Source organism: Amblyomma americanum, chromosome 1 (genome assembly GCF_052857255.1).
Source record: "Amblyomma americanum isolate KBUSLIRL-KWMA chromosome 1, ASM5285725v1, whole genome shotgun sequence".
NCBI classification, from domain to species: Eukaryota; Metazoa; Arthropoda; class Arachnida; order Ixodida; family Ixodidae; genus Amblyomma; species Amblyomma americanum.
Window position 1 is genome coordinate 535,095,648 of NC_135497.1, and position 17,646 is coordinate 535,113,293.

At 45.4% G+C, this 17,646-nt stretch overlaps 1 protein-coding gene across 1 annotated transcript in view; it reads left to right on the forward strand.

Moving 5' to 3' along the window:
- The window catches only part of LOC144129199 (hemicentin-1-like), a 266,934-nt gene that overhangs the window by 81,923 nt on the left and 167,365 nt on the right, over window positions 1–17,646 (forward strand). Inside the window, exons 10-11 of the mRNA XM_077663184.1 lie at window positions 13,490–13,611; window positions 14,315–14,587. Coding sequence (XP_077519310.1) covers window positions 13,490–13,611; window positions 14,315–14,587 — 395 coding nt within the window. The remainder of the gene's footprint in view (window positions 1–13,489; window positions 13,612–14,314; window positions 14,588–17,646) is intronic.

Sequence of the window (17,646 nt, forward strand, 5' to 3'; positions counted from 1 at the left end):
GGAAATGTGCGCAAAATGTATCACCTGAATTTGGTCCCCTGTGACGTCTCTGGGTTCTTCGTTCACCAGTTCTCATCGCGATAGTAATAGTTAGTGATAGCGATGATGATGATAGTAGTGATGTTAGGGGTGATTATAGTAATGATGATATCGATAGCAAAAAAATGTCGTGGCTTCGAGATCCGGAAAGGTCGTTGGCTCATGTCCCATGAATTTCGTGGGAAATGAAAAATGTGGGGAGAAAGAGAGGAAAGGGAAATGTTTTCGCATTTCCGCTCTTAAGCGGACTTTCTGAAATCCTGTAATTTGTGTTCTCTCTCTGATGAATGTACCGGACCCAGTGTAGCCTGTGTACGAAAGTCAGTGCAAAATGGAAATCTTGTAAAAAACTCTACATTCACAGCGCACGAACGTCTATGTGCTTTATCTTAGAGGAGTGGGAAACATGATCCACATTTTCCGCCTCCTTTTCAACCAGAGGGCATATCCTTCCCAAGCTTATCGGGCAGAAAGGGCGACTCTGGCATCTTACCTTTCTGTAACGTGCCTTAGATCATGCGACACACAGTGCACAGACGGCATAACAGCAAATTTCTTCGTGTTTCCTTCGATGCCAGATAAATGGTCCGTAGTCCACTTCAATAATGTATTACATAACTGTGCGGTGGTCCCGGGTTCGATCCCTGGGACCACCGTAACCGTAAGGCTGCGCTTGGGTGTACGCCAATGAGTAATTACTCCCTTAATACAAGGCGAAAGCCTTTAATGACTCATGCTCCCGTCCGTCCGTCCGGCGTTACATGCAGCGCCTGGGGTGACTCATCGACGAGCGCAGCTGCCAAAATGTAAAGGCGATAGCCTTCAATGGCTAATGCTTGCGTCCGTCCGTTATGCTCTTCAACTCGTTAAGAAAAGAAATCTTCGTGCACAGTAAGATGCGAACCACCATCCTTCCGTTCCGCAGCCGAGCGTGGTAACGAATACGTTACTTCCTGCCAACGCACATGTAGTTCTCCTTGTCTAGAACGCTGGAGAGTGTTTGCAGAAAGGCGTAGAATCAGAAGGATGCCTCTCAAACGCCCTGAAGTGTCTCCTGCATTTAGAATCACATACATTTGTGTAATTAATTAACATCTTCACCACACATCAGTGACACAAGAATCAACACCGCTCTAAAGGCTTTCGCCTCAATGCACTTTAGGTCAACAAAGTGCCCCCCTTGAATTTTCTTATTTTTCTCTTGCCATCTCAGAGATTTTCTGTACCGTCTGCGAGTACACGAACACACGCCGCCGGCTTTTCTCTTAATGGGACTAGTAATGCTTTCGCATTAATAATATGCAGAATGACATTTCTTATCGAGGGAGTGAACACTGCAGCCATTGCAACGATTGCCGGCCCAGCTTTGACAAAGCACAGGTACTATTTCGGCACCCTGAACTGCATACTAAACTGGTGATAGAAGCTGTCCACATTATCTCGTGTAGGAATTATATCTGCAGGTCATCTCTCATGCGTTTAAGAAAAGAAGTAGACCATCATCGGAGATAATAATTGCTCGCTGCCGTCGTTATCACTAGAAATAATGACGGTCGCTTTTTCGTCATAAACTTCAGCCGATTTTCCTCTGTACCTGAGTTATCTATTCAGCTCTGCAAATCTACCTTGCTGTCAACCATTTGTATTTTATCATCCGTGTACATCGGACCTAGTAATGACTGTTCATTCCATTCGCCTTGCTTGGAAAAAGGAAAGGTTGAAGTGTCCGAACCTCTCTAGTTTGGTCTCTTATCTCTGCACGTGCGACATGAACAATAAAGGAGGCAGAGGAGACCCTTGCCTAAGCAGGCGCTATATCTCTATGGGCTGTGATACATTTATTTCCTAATTTACAGTTTTGTTATTCTTGAAAATATCTTTTAAATGATTAGGTACTCCATCTTCCACATCTAATGTGCCCAGTACGCCCCGCAAGTCGACTTGAATTAAACTCTTGTGCTGCTTTGATATTCAAAAATGCTAGCCACAGTGGCCTGCGCTCCTTTGTTTAAATTCCGATTCACTGCGTCCGGGAGAACATATTGTCTTCTAACCTCATTATTTTTTTTTCGGAACTCATTTTGCACCTACCCTAGCACGCCCTCGTTCTCCAGCCATGCCTGCAGTCTGTCCTTCATAATCGGCATCAGAGGCCCGTAAACGGCTGACGTAACTGCTTTGGGATGATAGTTGTGTATCTCTTCTTTGTCCTCCTTTCCCTCATATATCATGCTCATCCTGCTTAGTATCCAGCTATCGCGGGCTTTTCCATCTGTTACCTTTTTGTCCACTACCTCTCCTAATGTTTGCTAAGATTTTGGGCCGAAATGATTTATTAACGTAATTGGAATACCGCGTGGTCCTGTCGACGTACTACTAGGAATCTTCATCTCTATCATTTCCTACTCACTTTCTCCAAGTGAAACCATTGCAGTAACCGGTCTATTCTACTTTGATAAAGTACAAGCAGCGGTTTGTTGTTTTTAAATTTTTCCGTCATTTTTCCTGTATGTTCTGCTGCCTGATCTCACTCTGGCCGTATACCTTCAGCTGTAAGATGTCATATGATCTTTAATGAGACTATGACGTTAAGTTCATTGCGTCAAAAGAAATAAAAAGCCTTTTAATTCGCAAGAGATGCCACGGCAACGCACCATAATTCATTAAGTTACTTTCCTACAATATTTTTGTCAGACCCGTATGTGAATATGCAAATATAGACTGGTTCCCGTTCAAAGATAAACTAATAAAGAAAGCAAAAGAAATTCACAGAAAAGCTGGAAGATTTATCTATAAGAAATGCAAACTGACTCATCAGCAAAATTTAAGAATGACGCTGGAATACTCACGTCACAAAACCACGCCAGGCTTGCTCGACCGAAGTTACTCTGTCAAATAATTCAGAGCATGATGAACATAGATAGCTCAAGGTATATTTCACCATCAGAAACAAGTGTAACATGACATAAGCATTAACAATCACTAGAAGAATATCGATTCAACAAAGATTGGCTTAGGCATCCATTTTCTTCTTTTAGTAATTAGATAATGGAATAGTCTACAATCAAGCTTGACTTAAATATACTTGTGTCACATGAAGCCACCTGCTGCTTCTACAACTCGAATTATAAACACTATTTCGACTGTTTCAATGCTCTATCTTAACTGAACAAAATTGTACTTTCAAGTGCATTTCTGCGTTTTTGACATTTTTTTATTAGTCCCATGTTACCGGTAAACGGTTATTACCAATGCTATTAACTAAACGAACTCTATCGCATGCTGCTTCACTGCTTTATTATTGCGCGCTTTCTTGTCTGTACTTTGCAACCCCGATTGGGGTTGGCAGTATTCCTAAATAAATACATAAATACACCTCTGCTCTAGACTAGTGTTATTACTCAGGAGTTCTGATGTTATCAAAATTTCTTAGCTGCTTTTCTATCCTCTATATACCTTTTGACAACATTTCGGACCTCTTCTAATTTGCTCATTGATCAAATAGGATGCATCCCTTCTACAGTATATGACGGTATCCCATGTTTTGCCCACATCAGTCTCTGGATCCAACCTTTGTTTCCTGGAGGCTTCCTGTAGTTTCTCTATGGCCTTCTTAACCTAAATACACCCCCTCTTGTCTTTGCGTCATCTTTTTACTTTTGGCCTCACTAGAAGCTTAGCAAGCTTTTCCTGAAACAGTGTTGCTAAATTTCTGTAAGTCCATTCTTGTTTTGCATCCTCCGAAATTACTTCCTCGGACTGTTTACTTGGTACTTCCAATTGCTTTCCAGAGGAAAAAATCCCATCTGGTGGCGCAACTTGCCTCGTTCGCACACTGGTTTCTCGTCTGAAACTTAGTTTGAAACGTTTGTGATCCATACCTTGACTTCAGGAGCGATGTTCATTAGCCCTAGCTTATTATACATCCTATATTAAGTAAGTCCATAATCTATTGTCGAGCGCAGACTCCCAGCCTTCCATGTTATGAGACTGTTGCATACAACTAAGTCATGCCTTTTACTTATATCGAGCAGCACGTTGCCTGTCGAATCTGTGTGTCCATCTATTTCTTATATGTGCGCATTCAGGTCCTCTGTATCTCGCCCTCTCCTCCTATTTCATTAATGTCACAGCCGATACATTCTACCATTTTTTTTGTTTCGTTTTTTGGCATTTGCTCCTCTTCACAGGTCTACATAACCGACAAGTGTTTACTCCCCTGCCACTTTTCGATTTAGCCATTAATGTTCCCAGCATTTCTGTTTGACCCCTTGCCAATTCATACTACTGTTGAACCTAGTGTATCGAGTGTAACCTCTCTTCCTGGCGCAGCAGCCTGTCGGGCACGGCTGTGTTCTTTGTGGCTAGCAAGACTGGTTTACCGACGAGCTACATCCGCCCGATTATCGGAATCGGCCTGAGGCTTACGCCAAAGCGAGCGCGCAGACTGCCCAGCCACCGGCGCAGCGTTCATGGCGGCGACGGTGAGACTGAGGAGCCAGCGCCGCGGAGCAGCTGCTGTGGCGGCGGCAAGGGTCACGTAACAGCGCGACGTCACAAACACACTCCCGCTCCTAGCCGGCTCAAGGTCATCCAGCCGCAGACGAATGACCTTTGGAGACAAGACGTAGCAGAGCTTACGCTCTAATACGCTGCCCTTACGCGAGCTTACACTCTAATACGTAAATCAACGTAGTATTTTTTTTTCACGGAAACCGCAAAATTATCCACAAGAGTATTAATGAGGATGTTATGCTGATAGAACCTTGTTAGACGACAGAGGTCACAACAATCGATGATTAGTTAAAGCCTCTAGGCTGCACATACTCAAAATGGTTAGGCAAAACGCAGTCTATCCATGGCAGTACTAATCGAAAAATGTTCAGTTTATTCTATTTGTCAAGCAGCATCTCTGAGACACTGTATCAAGTCCTTTGTAAAAGTCTTACCAGATACAACCAAGTTCACTGCCACGGTAAAGTATGAAGTTGATATTGTTGGTAAAATTTATTTCCTGCTTCACAGAAAAAGACATTTATGAAACCACGTTCTGAAGGGGTGACAAAAAAAAAAAGAATGAATTTCGTTAGGAGAGAAAAGACGCATTCCATTAGCCGCAAAAAAAAAAAAATAGCCTGTGATATTGGTGAATAGTGGAGTGAAAGGGGCATATTGCCTGGTTTGTTGAGTGGAACCACCCTACCCAATTTACAGTCGCCTGGCTGCTCGTAATTTTAAAGGGATTGCTGAAATGCTTTCGAAAGTACTGTGGAAGTATAAACTTTGGTTTTTTTCAGAATTTTGCTGCTGATATTATCGAGACCACAAGACGAGCATAAATGTAAAACCGTCAATGATACTTATGTCTTCAAAGTCGAAGCGAATAGGATCTATTTTAAAAATGACATCGCCATCGCAGTCTACAGTTATGTGCTAAAAGTGGAACAAAACGCCTTAGAAAAAGTTTAAATAAGTGCGTTAGCCTTGCCATTCGTAAGAAAAGGAAATGGTTGTGACTGGAGGAGAGATAAATGCTGGCCTGATCTGTTGACTATTCAGTACTGCAAAAATGTTCCCTTGCTTCTTTAAAGGCTTTTTAGAAGTGCGAACTGCAGCTGTTATTAATCTCCGATGTTCAGTTTTCTCCGACGACAACGCCCTGCTATAAAACCGCCTTTTTTCTTTTTCCTAAACGTTTTATTCAACAATTTATCCATATGAACTTGCCATTAGCCGTGATGATTCTGCTTGAGGTGTACAAATTATTTAATTCATGCGGTTAGTTCTGAACATGCGCTAGTTGTCGTTAACAGTTTGTCAAAACTGAGGCTGAAGTCATCGACGAAAAACTGGAGGAAATCATTAAGTGAAGTAGAATTTGCTTTAGCATAGTTGTAAGTGCCTCTGTTTATTTGAGATGGTGGGGTGAAATTGAGACGGCGAGTAGGAGCATTATTAGGATACTGGAGGCCCTAAACATGTATCTCTGTTGTTTCTATGCCCTCTGGGAAGACTGAAAGTCTGGAAGATTTTTTCCGCGCGCTGCCTTTGTAGTGACGCCAACACTCTTTAATGCCACTGGACTGGTGCTCGCAGCGTGTGAGAGCGTGGAAATCGAATTACCCGCTGGACCGTCCAATAGAAAGATGAATGATAGGCAAATTCCAGGTGTTTTAGAGGGAAGACTAAGTAATTCTCGATAATGAGTTAAAATATGGACTTTTCAGGATAGTATTTTTAGTGTTGGCGGAATTAGAAAACCTGTAAATCATCCTAAGTAGTAAGGTGGTTAAATAATTTTTATAAATAACGTTTTAACTACTAGAATCAGGCGCTTGTTGCAATTAGACATTTGTAGCCGGTCGTTAGTAATGGCTATATTAGGTTTTAGAATTTCGCAACTGCGGTTACCCTTAGCGCTGTCGCTTGAAAAAATTCGGCCTTTCTCACTAGTTATGTGCAGTGGAAATGTTGCTTTGCCTGCATGTTTTCCGAAAGCGCATGTATTTTGACACGATGCAGCCAAATTTTGTCCTGCTACAGCGCCGAGGCTAATCACGTTTTCGAAATTTTAAAAACTGGTGTGGCTATTACTAACGACCACCTACAGATCTTTAATTGCAACCTGTTGCCTAGCTGTGATAGTTAAAAAGGTAATTACCAGAAATTAGTTAACCAGCTTACTACTTAAGAAAATTCATCAACTTTCTGGTGTCCACCAAAAGTGGTAACGCTATGGTGCAAAAGCCATACTTTTAGCCCAAAAAGCGTATTTTAAAAATTACTGAGTCTTCCCTGAAACTGCTGGTATATGATGAAGTCAACAAGAACAAAGAAGACACCTGCGGCGCTTCCTCCCACTGTTGCCGTCGAATTGCCGGCTTCTTAAGCATGAGATGTTTTTAGCTCCCGTTGTCGGCGACCTTGAGGTGACTTCGTGTCAAAACCTAGAGCCAAAATCCGAGCACCGACTTTCCGTCACCGGGAGCAGAAACTATCATCCGGGCACAAAACGAGATTTGACGAGACGAGTTCTCCCCTCTCCAAGCCCTCGTACAGGACCAGCATAAAAACTCCAGGAGCTGCCCAAAGAGGGGCTCCAGGATGAGAGGGGCGCTGCGCGGAACAACGGCTGCCGCGCCGTCGCCAAGGGTGGCGCCACGGTCTTACACCCTCACGCACGTAGAAAAACGCACACGCTGCCTCCCGAAACCGGCGGCCGAGGCGGCAGGAGTTTAAAAAGCGTTCGGACATTTGGAATCAAGTCTGTCACTGTGCCGCGGCGTCAGCTCCTGGCGTTTCCCCCTTTTGCAAGCGATTGTATACACGCTAGGGAGCCCTCAAACCGCTGCCTAACCACTTCATGCTTACATCTACTCGCGAAAACGGCAGAGGCAGAATTTTTCAAGTGACGTTTCTTGCATCAACAACGCCCCTTTAATTTATTCTGCCCAGTTCAACAAAGCAGTTCTAAGGATGGTTGCACTGTCTATTTTCTTTAGCACAAAATTATTGCGATTAAGATAGCCACTTTTCATTTACGTCAGTACACTTTTGCTCACCTTATCAGCGTTACTACCGCTTCAAAGCTTAAGTTGCCATTTATTGCTGATTTACTATTTTGTATGCATTGCAGCTTTCATTTGTAGTTTTCGAGCGACCATATAATTTTGGTTATTTTTGCAGTAATTTTGCAGTTTTTCACCTGAACGCACGTAAGCCAAATAAATTTACTGATATATCCTTTTCAGGCGCTTGTTTTTCTTCTGTTGTTTTCTTCTTTCAAACCGTGTAATTGCGGTCTTGTTCTAAATGCCATGTCTTCATCTTTTATTGCTGCTACGCCTTCAAGATAAGCCATAAGATAGCAAAAGGATGTGTCGTGTTTTTAGGTCTAAAATGCTCCCTCTGTTATACTTTAGATTTTGGTAGAAGTCTTATTTATTAGCAGCCTAACTCATGTTGGTGCCACGTTTTTCTGTGTGTTGGACGCGTTTTTTAAATAATTTCTGATGTTAGGTAGGGTTTATTCGGAGAAGCTTCTTAACGGGAGCACGGCCAACAGCAGTCCGTGGTCACCTAGTCCCGCCAGGAGTGTGCACCAGGCGATGGCCATATGGCTCGCGCGTATGCTCGTGGTCTTCCTTACAATGGCCCCCGAACAGAATATGAGCCATCCAGGAGACTTAAGGGGCGGACAAGACAGCGGGGTCGTAGTATCTCTTGAGGCGTTGGATATGGACAGTCTCACTGCCGCGGCGTCTGAGATCAGGTGACGGCGTGAGGGGCTCAACAATATAGACAATTGACTGGAGTAGTTTGCTCCAAGTTCCGATATGGCCCTTGATATTGTCACAAACGGGTTGCGGAATCAAAAAGGCCGCAAGGAATCTAGCAGTGTCCCAGCTGCAAAGAGCACGCGCGTCTCACTTCTTTGTCCTCAAGGCGCCGCCCGGGGACACATGGCGGCAATATTTAGCGAGCAGTTTCCGGGAGAGGCCCGGAGTACTGGGAGGTATCCACAGCCAGACAAGAGAGCCGGGCGAGAAATGCTGGGGACGTTGATCTTCATCGTGGCGCGTTTTTTGAAGAGACTGGCTAGCTGTCGTGAGCGATCGGGCGATCTGGCGGCAGTCTTCGGCGTGCCTGGCGGCTTCTGAAACGACGGTGCACTCAGATGCGTCAGTATGGTAGGGGAGAGCAGTATCAGTGGGAACGGAGAGATGGCGGCCATAAAGAAGGGAAGAAAGGAGAAAATGCTTTCGTAGACTGCGTAGCAGTATTGTACGGGAACGTAATATACGGGAGAATGAAGTCCCAGTTCGTGTGGTTCGAACCAACGTACATAGCCAGGATGTCCCCCAGAGTGCGGTTAAAGCATTCAGTGATTCCGTTGGTGTGAGGGTGGTAAGCGGTGGAAGTCCGAAGGATCACGTTGCACTGACGGAGCAGATTTTCATGACATCTGATAGGAAGACACTGCCTTTGTCGCTGAGGAGTTCTCGAGGGGCACCGTGCCGAAGGATGAACCGACGCAGAAGGATGCCACATCCTGTGCCGTGGCAGCAGAGAGCGCGGCTGTTTCAGGATACCTCGTGAGGTGATCGACGGCAACAATGATCCATCTTTTGCCAGAAGCAGTACACGGGAGGGGTCTATATAAATCAATGCCAACGCGGTCGAAAGGGCGAGGCGGACAAGATAGTGGCTGCGACTCGCCAGCAGTACGGGTAGTAGATGTCTTGTGGCATTGGCAATCGAGGCACGAGCGTACGGATTTCAAAACGAAACTGTACATGCCACGCCAGCCAGTAGTAGTGGAGGCGGAGGCGCCTGTATGTCTTGAAAATTCTTGCGTAACCGCATTGTAAGTCAGTGTGAAAACATGAGCAGATACAGGACCGGAGGTGGCGAGGAATGACGAGGAGCCAATTTCTGCCATCAGAATGATAATTACGACAATCAAGCAGGTTATCTCTGATCTCAAAATGGGGAGCTTGACGGCGCAGCGCGCAGGATGGTGTAACCACCGATGAGTCGGAGAGAAAGTCGAGAAGAGCACGAATCAAGGGATCCTTGTGCTGTTCAGAAGGCATGTCACTGACGGTGGGAGAAGCGTATGGGCTCCGATTTCTCAGAGGCTGGTAAGTTCGGCGGGGAGCGGGGAGCGAATGAGGCAGGCCGTGTGTCTTGTGGGCTGCTTTTTCGCACCTACCACCATTACCTGTGTTCGGCAAGAAGGTCGAGGGAGCTTGCGTGTACAAATATTAAAGGTTCGTTATTGTAAGGAGTTTCCGGTTACAAGGAGCCTTGCGAAGCCAGAACGCCAAGAAGGCATTTTGAAGAAAGCAGTACTTTAGTGCAGCAAGATTGTCGTCAGTATAGAAGCACAAGATATGAGCTGCTTGATTGTAGCTCGAACGCACTTCAAAGTGCCGACAACGTGGATGAGGACCATTTCTTCACCGACAACAATTCTGTATTTAAAGGGCTGAGAAATAGAAGCACGCTACTCTTGATGAAAAGCTGGACAACCGCAGCTCTTGAGGGGTATCTTGTTGTCCTTATATCTGATATGGTCAGGGCATGCAGAACTTGTGCAGTGAGCAGGCGACATAGGGTTGCTGATAGGGCAAGTCGTCCTTAAAACCGAAGCAGTGGCAGAAAGGGCCAATGCACTTAGCCTTTATGGGGGGCTACTGGTGTTTTTCCGCTTCTTAAGTAGCATCCAGATATCATCTACAGCTCGCGCAAGAATGCAACAAAAGCTGCTTAATGGTTTTAAAGGAAATTTGGGATTATACAGCCATTCGATGCTATGGATATTGAAAAGAAGAATATGGTAACCAGTTTAGATGCTAACTTCATTAAAATTGTGCTATTGGACATCTAGATATTCAGAAACATCGCTGATAAACGTTCTAAGATTTTTTTGCGTGACCGGCTAAAACTTTAGGAGGGGGCAAGTGTCGCAATAAATTGTTTATGTCAGCTGCTATAGCAATCCTTATAGAGTTGATGATAACTTAAGTGGAGGACGTAATGAAGGCATGTAAATTTCATACTAAGTAACTATTTGGTTTTTTTGCCATTCATCACAGATGTCATGCTTACAATGAAGCACGCTACAATAATTTGCGTCCCAAAACTACGGGCTGGTCGCCTCAGTGCCTCAGTGGTTATGGTGCTAGGCTGAATTCACCATAAAGATGCGGGTCCGATCCCGGCCGTGGCAGTCGCATTTGGATGGAGACAAAACGACAGAGGCCTGTGTACTGCGCGATGTCGGTGCACGTTCAAGAAGCCCAGGTGGCTGAAATTACCCGGAGTCACTTTGGGATGTTAAATCCCGTAAAACAAACGAAACCAAACTACAGACACTTTTTCCAAACGTTTTTATGAAGACATAGCGTCACTCAAGAACGAAGCAGTATTAATTGCTTTTCTCTGCATCTATTTCTCAGAAGTGTCCCAGAAATCTCTGGAGGACCACCTAACTAGCAAAGCGCTCAACAGGGACTGAGTGGTCGTTACACGCATGCGAAGCAGCATGTAAACAGGATGACGTTTTGGCGCGAAACCGAACTGGAGAGTGTGTCAAAACGGCCCACAAACCAACACAGTGACCAAATAGCACAGAAAAAAACGGCACAGCGACAAAATAGTACAGAGAAAACAGCACAGGGAAAAACAGCACGCTGGACAAAACGGAACAGCGACAAGACAGCACAGCAAAAAGAAAATAGCATGACGACAGAAGAGCAGAGGGAAAAACCGGCACGACGACAGAACAGCACATCGGAGTACGGTGCAGCGCTTCTGGAGGGGTGAGCTATCCTAGCCATCACCGAAAAGGGTAGATTACAATACACGTGACAGCGACTTTTGCAATTAGTGAGTGCTCGTTTCAAAGACTCCGTTTTTCTGGTGCTTAATGGAATAAATAACGATGAAGAAGTTCTGAAAGCATCGATTATGCGGGTTGACCATCATGGTGCTGAATTCCGGAAAGTACGCCAGACATATGGTTGTGGGTCTAGCAAAAGTTCTTATTCTTTAAAATTCTCACTGTCGCCAATTGAATCTTCAGCAATTTTATATGGAGCGAGCTACGGGGCCTTCATACACTGATATTATCCTGTATGCGATGCTTGCTTTTAACGTTGGCAGGATTGCCGGAGCCGACATTTTCAGGTTGTTTGGTTTTTAGGCACAACTCTAAACACCGGTTGTCTGAGGCTGACAGGCGGTTACTTTACTTTGCGAAATGGGCTACACAGCTAACCTGAAAATTCATGCATCAGCGTGCATATTTTGAGTGTAATTTTATATTGAAGCAGCTTTTTTCGCTTCGAAGAGAGTCATCTCGAGGCATGAATTATTGCAGAATTTGAACGAAGCTACTTTTTCACTTGGGAGTCAATTTTATTGAAAAATCAATTTTCGACAAATCTGACCCTTTTGCTCAGGGACCACAAGAAACACCTAACAAACACAAATTTTCAGATCTTTTGCGTCATAACCGTAGGAAGCAGAAAAAAATGGTTACACGTCAATCTGAATCAGGCCAAAAAAGGGCTAAGCTTTTCGATGCCATGGAGCACTTGGCCACCGCAGCAGCCTTTTGCTCTCCCTGTTCTAACTGGTAGCCTCTCTCGCTATGCCTTGGAAGTCGTCATCGCCGCAAATGTTAGCTGTGGGCGCTGAAGAGCGGGCGAGGGCTATGACACGTCAAAGAGTGAAATCAAGCGAGATACATTACGTGTGGTGGCATGTAATGCATCAGAAGCTGCCAAGAAAACTGAATGTTGCTCTAAAATAAGAAAAGATAAACTACCCGGGACATCTGTTCGCAAAGCAGGGGCCCTGTTCAATTTATCTCTCAGTTTGCTGGGTTATTTTTACATAATACTGAAACTATAGATCATTGAAGCCAAGCAAGTAAGGACTACAAAACCACTAGTTCTGTAAAACGCACTGTTCAAGCAACGCTGCTCCACAAGGAATGAGCCTGCCCTGCTTCTTAATGCACTAGCGAAACGAGCACTCGCTAAGTGCTAAGGTCGCTGCCTTATGTGTTGTGATTTACCGTCTGCGGTTATGGCTATGATACTTCACCCCTCCAGTAGCGCTGCACCGTACTCCGATGTGCTGTTTTCTTTTCGTGCCGTTTTTTCCCTGTGCTCTTCTGTCGTCGTGCTATTTTTTCACGGCGCTGTTTGTCCCTGTGCCATTTTGTCCGGCGTGCTGTTTTGACGAAGGCTGTTTTTACCTGTGCTCTTTTGTCACCATGCAGTTTTTTTTTCCTGCGCTGTTTGTCGCTGTGCCGTTTTTTCCCATTGCTATGTTGTCACTGTGCTCCTGTTTGTGCGCTGTTTTGACGCATATTGTTTTAACGTGTGCGGTTCTTTTGTGTCCCCGTATTTCTTCACTGCTGATGACAGGAGTGCCATTTTACTTTTCCTTTTGTCCCGAGTGGCAAACCAACTTTGCATGCCCCAAAAGTGTGGCTCCAGCCTTCATTGTCGGGTTGAAAACCACGCGTCAAATTACGTGATCTCTGTGCGAAGACCAATGTTGATTTGTATGTTATACGGACATCAGTAATTACGAAGAGAGCGTTTTATAAGTTTTAATGTTTGAGGGCACAATATTGTTTTCAAGTGTGACTGCATCGAAAGGTTTGTTTTTTTTGGTGAACTATGTGATGTAACACCACTGCGATTAGGCCGGGCAAAAAATTTTTAGCAGAAACTTTTCTTGGAGGCTGAAGCAGTTGAGTTGTTGTAGTTGGCGAAAACGGGCCATTTCAACTTTTCTTTTTGTAGAAAAAAAGGCCTCAAAGTGCTTGAAGCGTTGGAGAAAATATCAATAATTAATACTGCTTTGCCTTTTACGAAGGGAAACATTTATTTGACATGGGAAAACTTTTATTCCCAACCTCCTGCAGTGGAAGCTTCCAGTTTCCCCTCCACATCAGTAGGGTGTCACTTGAAGACGCAGGGACGTATTTGTGCAGCGCCTCGAACGACATCGGAGTTTCCAGCTCTGCCGTATTACTCGAAATAAAAGGCGAGTGACGAGGATGCTCTAATTGGCGAAAGAAATGCAGCGCTGAGACTCAGACGCACGATTCACCATAGCCGCTGTGATTTGCTCGATTTCGCTGATCGTGTCTATTTCTTTCTGTTGCTCAGTCATTTTAAGCTGACAGACAAGCTCTGGCTACCATTATAATTGTAAAATTCAGTATGTTCCCTGACACTTGTCCGTGAGCTGCATGCCACGTCTGAATTCTAGTAATGCCTCTACTTTTATAATTGCCAAGTGCGAAGAGAAAAGTAAGATGTTACTCTTTGGACATCCTCTTTTTAGGCACCAATATGCAGAGTAACTGAACCGATTGCCGCAACGATTTAGTTACAAACAGCGTAACACGATATTGGCATTCGGTTTGGCGTTTGAAATATCGCCGGCTTTCCACAGTTCGTACAATAATCGGTTTTCCTGCGGAATGCATTGTCCACCTTTATCCCTGCTGTTCATGACCGCGGCATGAAAATAATAAAATTAGTTTCATTTATTTTATGCGTTTAGTTACACTGACGATGGCCTACTTTACCTAGTCTTGGGTAGGAATAAGGCTCTGAGACTGAAAAGCAGCACGAAGCCAGACGATAAAAAAAAGAGGGTAGTCAGCAGACCGAGGCGTCGCAGCCTCCCCTTGGTAGAGTTTTACTGTCTGCAGTAGCGGTCCACTTGTGGGACTCTGCAGTGGCATCAGTGGCCCCCCAGCTGCGTCTTTCCCCGGCTGAAGTGCACTTCCGCACCGGTGACCTTGTTCGCGTGACGTGCGAGGCCAAGGAGGGCAGTCCGACGCCGTCAGTGAGATGGAGCGTTTCGCCGCCCTTGCGGCACCGCGTGGACGTGAACGGCTCCACGGTGACCCTTCACGACGCCAGGGAAGGAGACGAGCTCCAAGAACTGGCCTGCATTGCGTCCAACGCGGCGGGCAGCGACGTACGAAGACCGTCACTCCAGTACGTCGGTAAGGCGCCCAGGGCAGCCCCGATGTCTTATTTTGTATCGGTTCTTTTCCCAACAGCTTCGTTTCGGTCCGTTTGTCCGTCTGCTGGTTCATCCATAAAATGCGATGCTCCCAAAAGCATCACGTTTTATGGGTGAACCAGCCAGTGACGTCGCGCGCCAGTTACAGTTCATGACGTCAAAGGTGGCAGCTACCTTAAACAATGAGCAATGAACGGTTAAAAAAGAGGTCACAGCTTTTTAAAAGCTGTTTAGTGAACGCACTTAAACGGCTTCCACACAGAGCACGTACTTTTTGCATAATGCATTACGCGATGATTTTTAGTGTTGCATGATTTAGTTTGCAGAGTGCGCAGTAACTTGCGCCAAGGGTGCTTGTGTGCTAATTGCAAGGTTTCATAATGTTCAAGCGGTCCCTTTACTTTTCCTCTCGTGGTTACAAGCGCAATTTCAAGTTGAAGAAGGTATCCATTCGACAGCGAAAAATCATGACTGCATCATGCATCATGGCATGTTGTTTGGTAACCATGGCCCGTTCTTCGGTAATTTGGAAGTCTAAAAAAATAGCTATTAGAAATAATCTCATCACTTTGCAGACTTAAGTTATCCGTTGTAGAACGTCTTGTGGCACTTTACGCTTAGACTGGTTTCTAGCATGTTTTCAGGAGTATATGTAGCAGCAGCGGCTTTACGCAGCAGGGCAGCAACAGCCGCCGAAGATGATAACGCCGAAGTGCAGCCGAATTCAGCTGCCTTCTAGTGCCGGCGTCACGCGCCGTTCGGCTTCACGCCATCATACGTTCTAGTACTTCAACCAATAAATCAATGAGTTCCTTCTTCGTGCCAGCCTCATGCTGATTGGTGCGACAAACTGGTGACCCGGACGTGATGAAACTTCTGCACCTGGGTGGTGATGCGGACAATAGTGAACTGGCTGTTGACTTGAGCGAGCCAGAGTCAAGGGTCGGCCGTCGAAAACTGTGGAAGGCGAAGGGACAGCGCAGGGTCGGCGCTGGAGGGTCCGTCACCGGGCATGGCGGAGGTGTTGTCGTCGGCGTTGGCCATGGTGGGAGTGGGTGTTCTAGCGGACGTACCGGGAGACCCAGCCTGAGACGAAGGTTTCGGCGGCTGGTGTTGTTCCTGCTCCGTAAGGCCGCTGCTGCTGCTACACATACAGTTCCTGTCAGGGCAAAGTACTCAGAGCATCTACATTCTGATGTCGCTTCCCTGCTCGACCCCAGGTTATAGTCATGTGCTGTGAGCTTCAAGCACCATTGAGCTATAGTGGGAGAGAGGATCTGCGGCACTGTTTTTGCGGCCCCAGAATGCCAAAACAGTGGCTGATAGTCGGTCATAAAAGTCCCTTTGCGTCGTTGCCTCTGCTGAACATACCACAGCCAGAGATGCACGGTCTAGTTGACTGTAATTTCTGTCTGATGCACCTAATGTACGTGATACAAAAGCTGAAAGGTGCCCGTCGCCCAAAACTGTCGTCTAGCGGTTTGGTCTCATTGATTGTGCCAGGTGCTTCAGATCCCATTTCCACTTCTTGTTATTCTGCAGCCATACATACAGCACTGCAGCGTTTGTGGGATTTGTTCCAAAAAAGGACCATAAAATGCTGGTATGCCTAAAAACTACTTTAATTAAGGTCTGCTTGCTCATTGATACGGGCGCCGTTTTCGCGCAACTTTGAGAGTAAGGTGGTTCTCTAGCCGGCCCATAGTACTCGTTCTGTGGCCCTGCTGCTCGGAACAATTCGTGAACTTTGAATTCAAGGCAGTGAGGACAATGTTTTACTCCCGCTTCGCGGCCTCGAACGTTTTATATGGATACAGGAGTAAGAGACTATTACACATTAGCTTCCACTCGAATATACCTGTGCGGCCACAAAAAAAGCTACAGAGCTTCTAAAGAAACTTCGCAGTTGAATAAACACTGCTTCTCTTCCGGGGATCAAACTAGGGGCCTCCGCTTAGCCGGCTGGACGCTGTGCCAACTAAGTTTTCAACTACGAAGCTGATGGGAAAGCTGTTTTGCGTTCTTTTGTAGCCGTACGACCGCGCTTTATTGGGCGCTTGCTAATGAGTAGATACTTGGTTATTTAAAATCCTACTTCGCCTTCGGGGATTTCCCCAGATACAATGCTAACCGGAAATTGGCAGGTTGTTTCACTGGTGGTGGTGGTGAAAACCCACAGCACAATAGGCGAGTCACATTATTACTTTGATTTCTGGTTCCGCGCCGCTAGAACAGTATTCCTTTTTCCAAATGCGGCTATTTTGTCTTGGTCCTGTAGATAGTGGCCAGTGCCTGTGACAAACTCTTAACACATGCGCATGGTATGTGGTTATATGCACATGCGGGGGAAACAAGACTCGAAGAAAAAGACATGCTACTTGCTGCCGAACACTCACATGTAACAGCTGACACAAAATTACATCAGTTCGCAACCGCGTGGCTGGTCACCTGCGAATCTTTAGCGGAGTAATGCGATATGTACCAGCCGTTAGTTTGTAATTATAAAACCAATGATGCAAAAAAATAAGTGGATTCCCAACTTTAAATATCTTCGTGTAGTCATTCACTCCAATCCAAACAGAAGTGCTCATAACCAGAAAGCAAACAAGGGAAGGAAAGTATCATCGTGCTTGCCAAAGTTTCGACAAGAAGGCTTGTCTTTGTCTGGACAAAGCGCTCTTCAATAACGGGGTTTAAATAGGGTGATCCTTCCGAGGAGGAAGGCCTGGTTAGGGGAGGAGTGTGTGAAGTGGGAATGGCGTTAGCATGGGGAGGGGGAATCTTGTCCAGTCCAGGCATGATGGCTGCTAAAGTTGGTTAACCGGTTGACCTGCAAAATTCATGAAAGGAAAAGACTAGCTCAGCAGAAAGGAATCCGGGGGTGTGGAGTGTGGAGGGATAGGAAGTGTGTGCTTTAAAGGCTGTGTGTCCAGTTGTGACAGGTGGCTTGGTATGATTGGCTTCGTTCACCTGAAAAACTCAGATAAGAAATTAGCATGGCGGAACTAAATATCAGAAAATAAAAATAAATAAAAATAT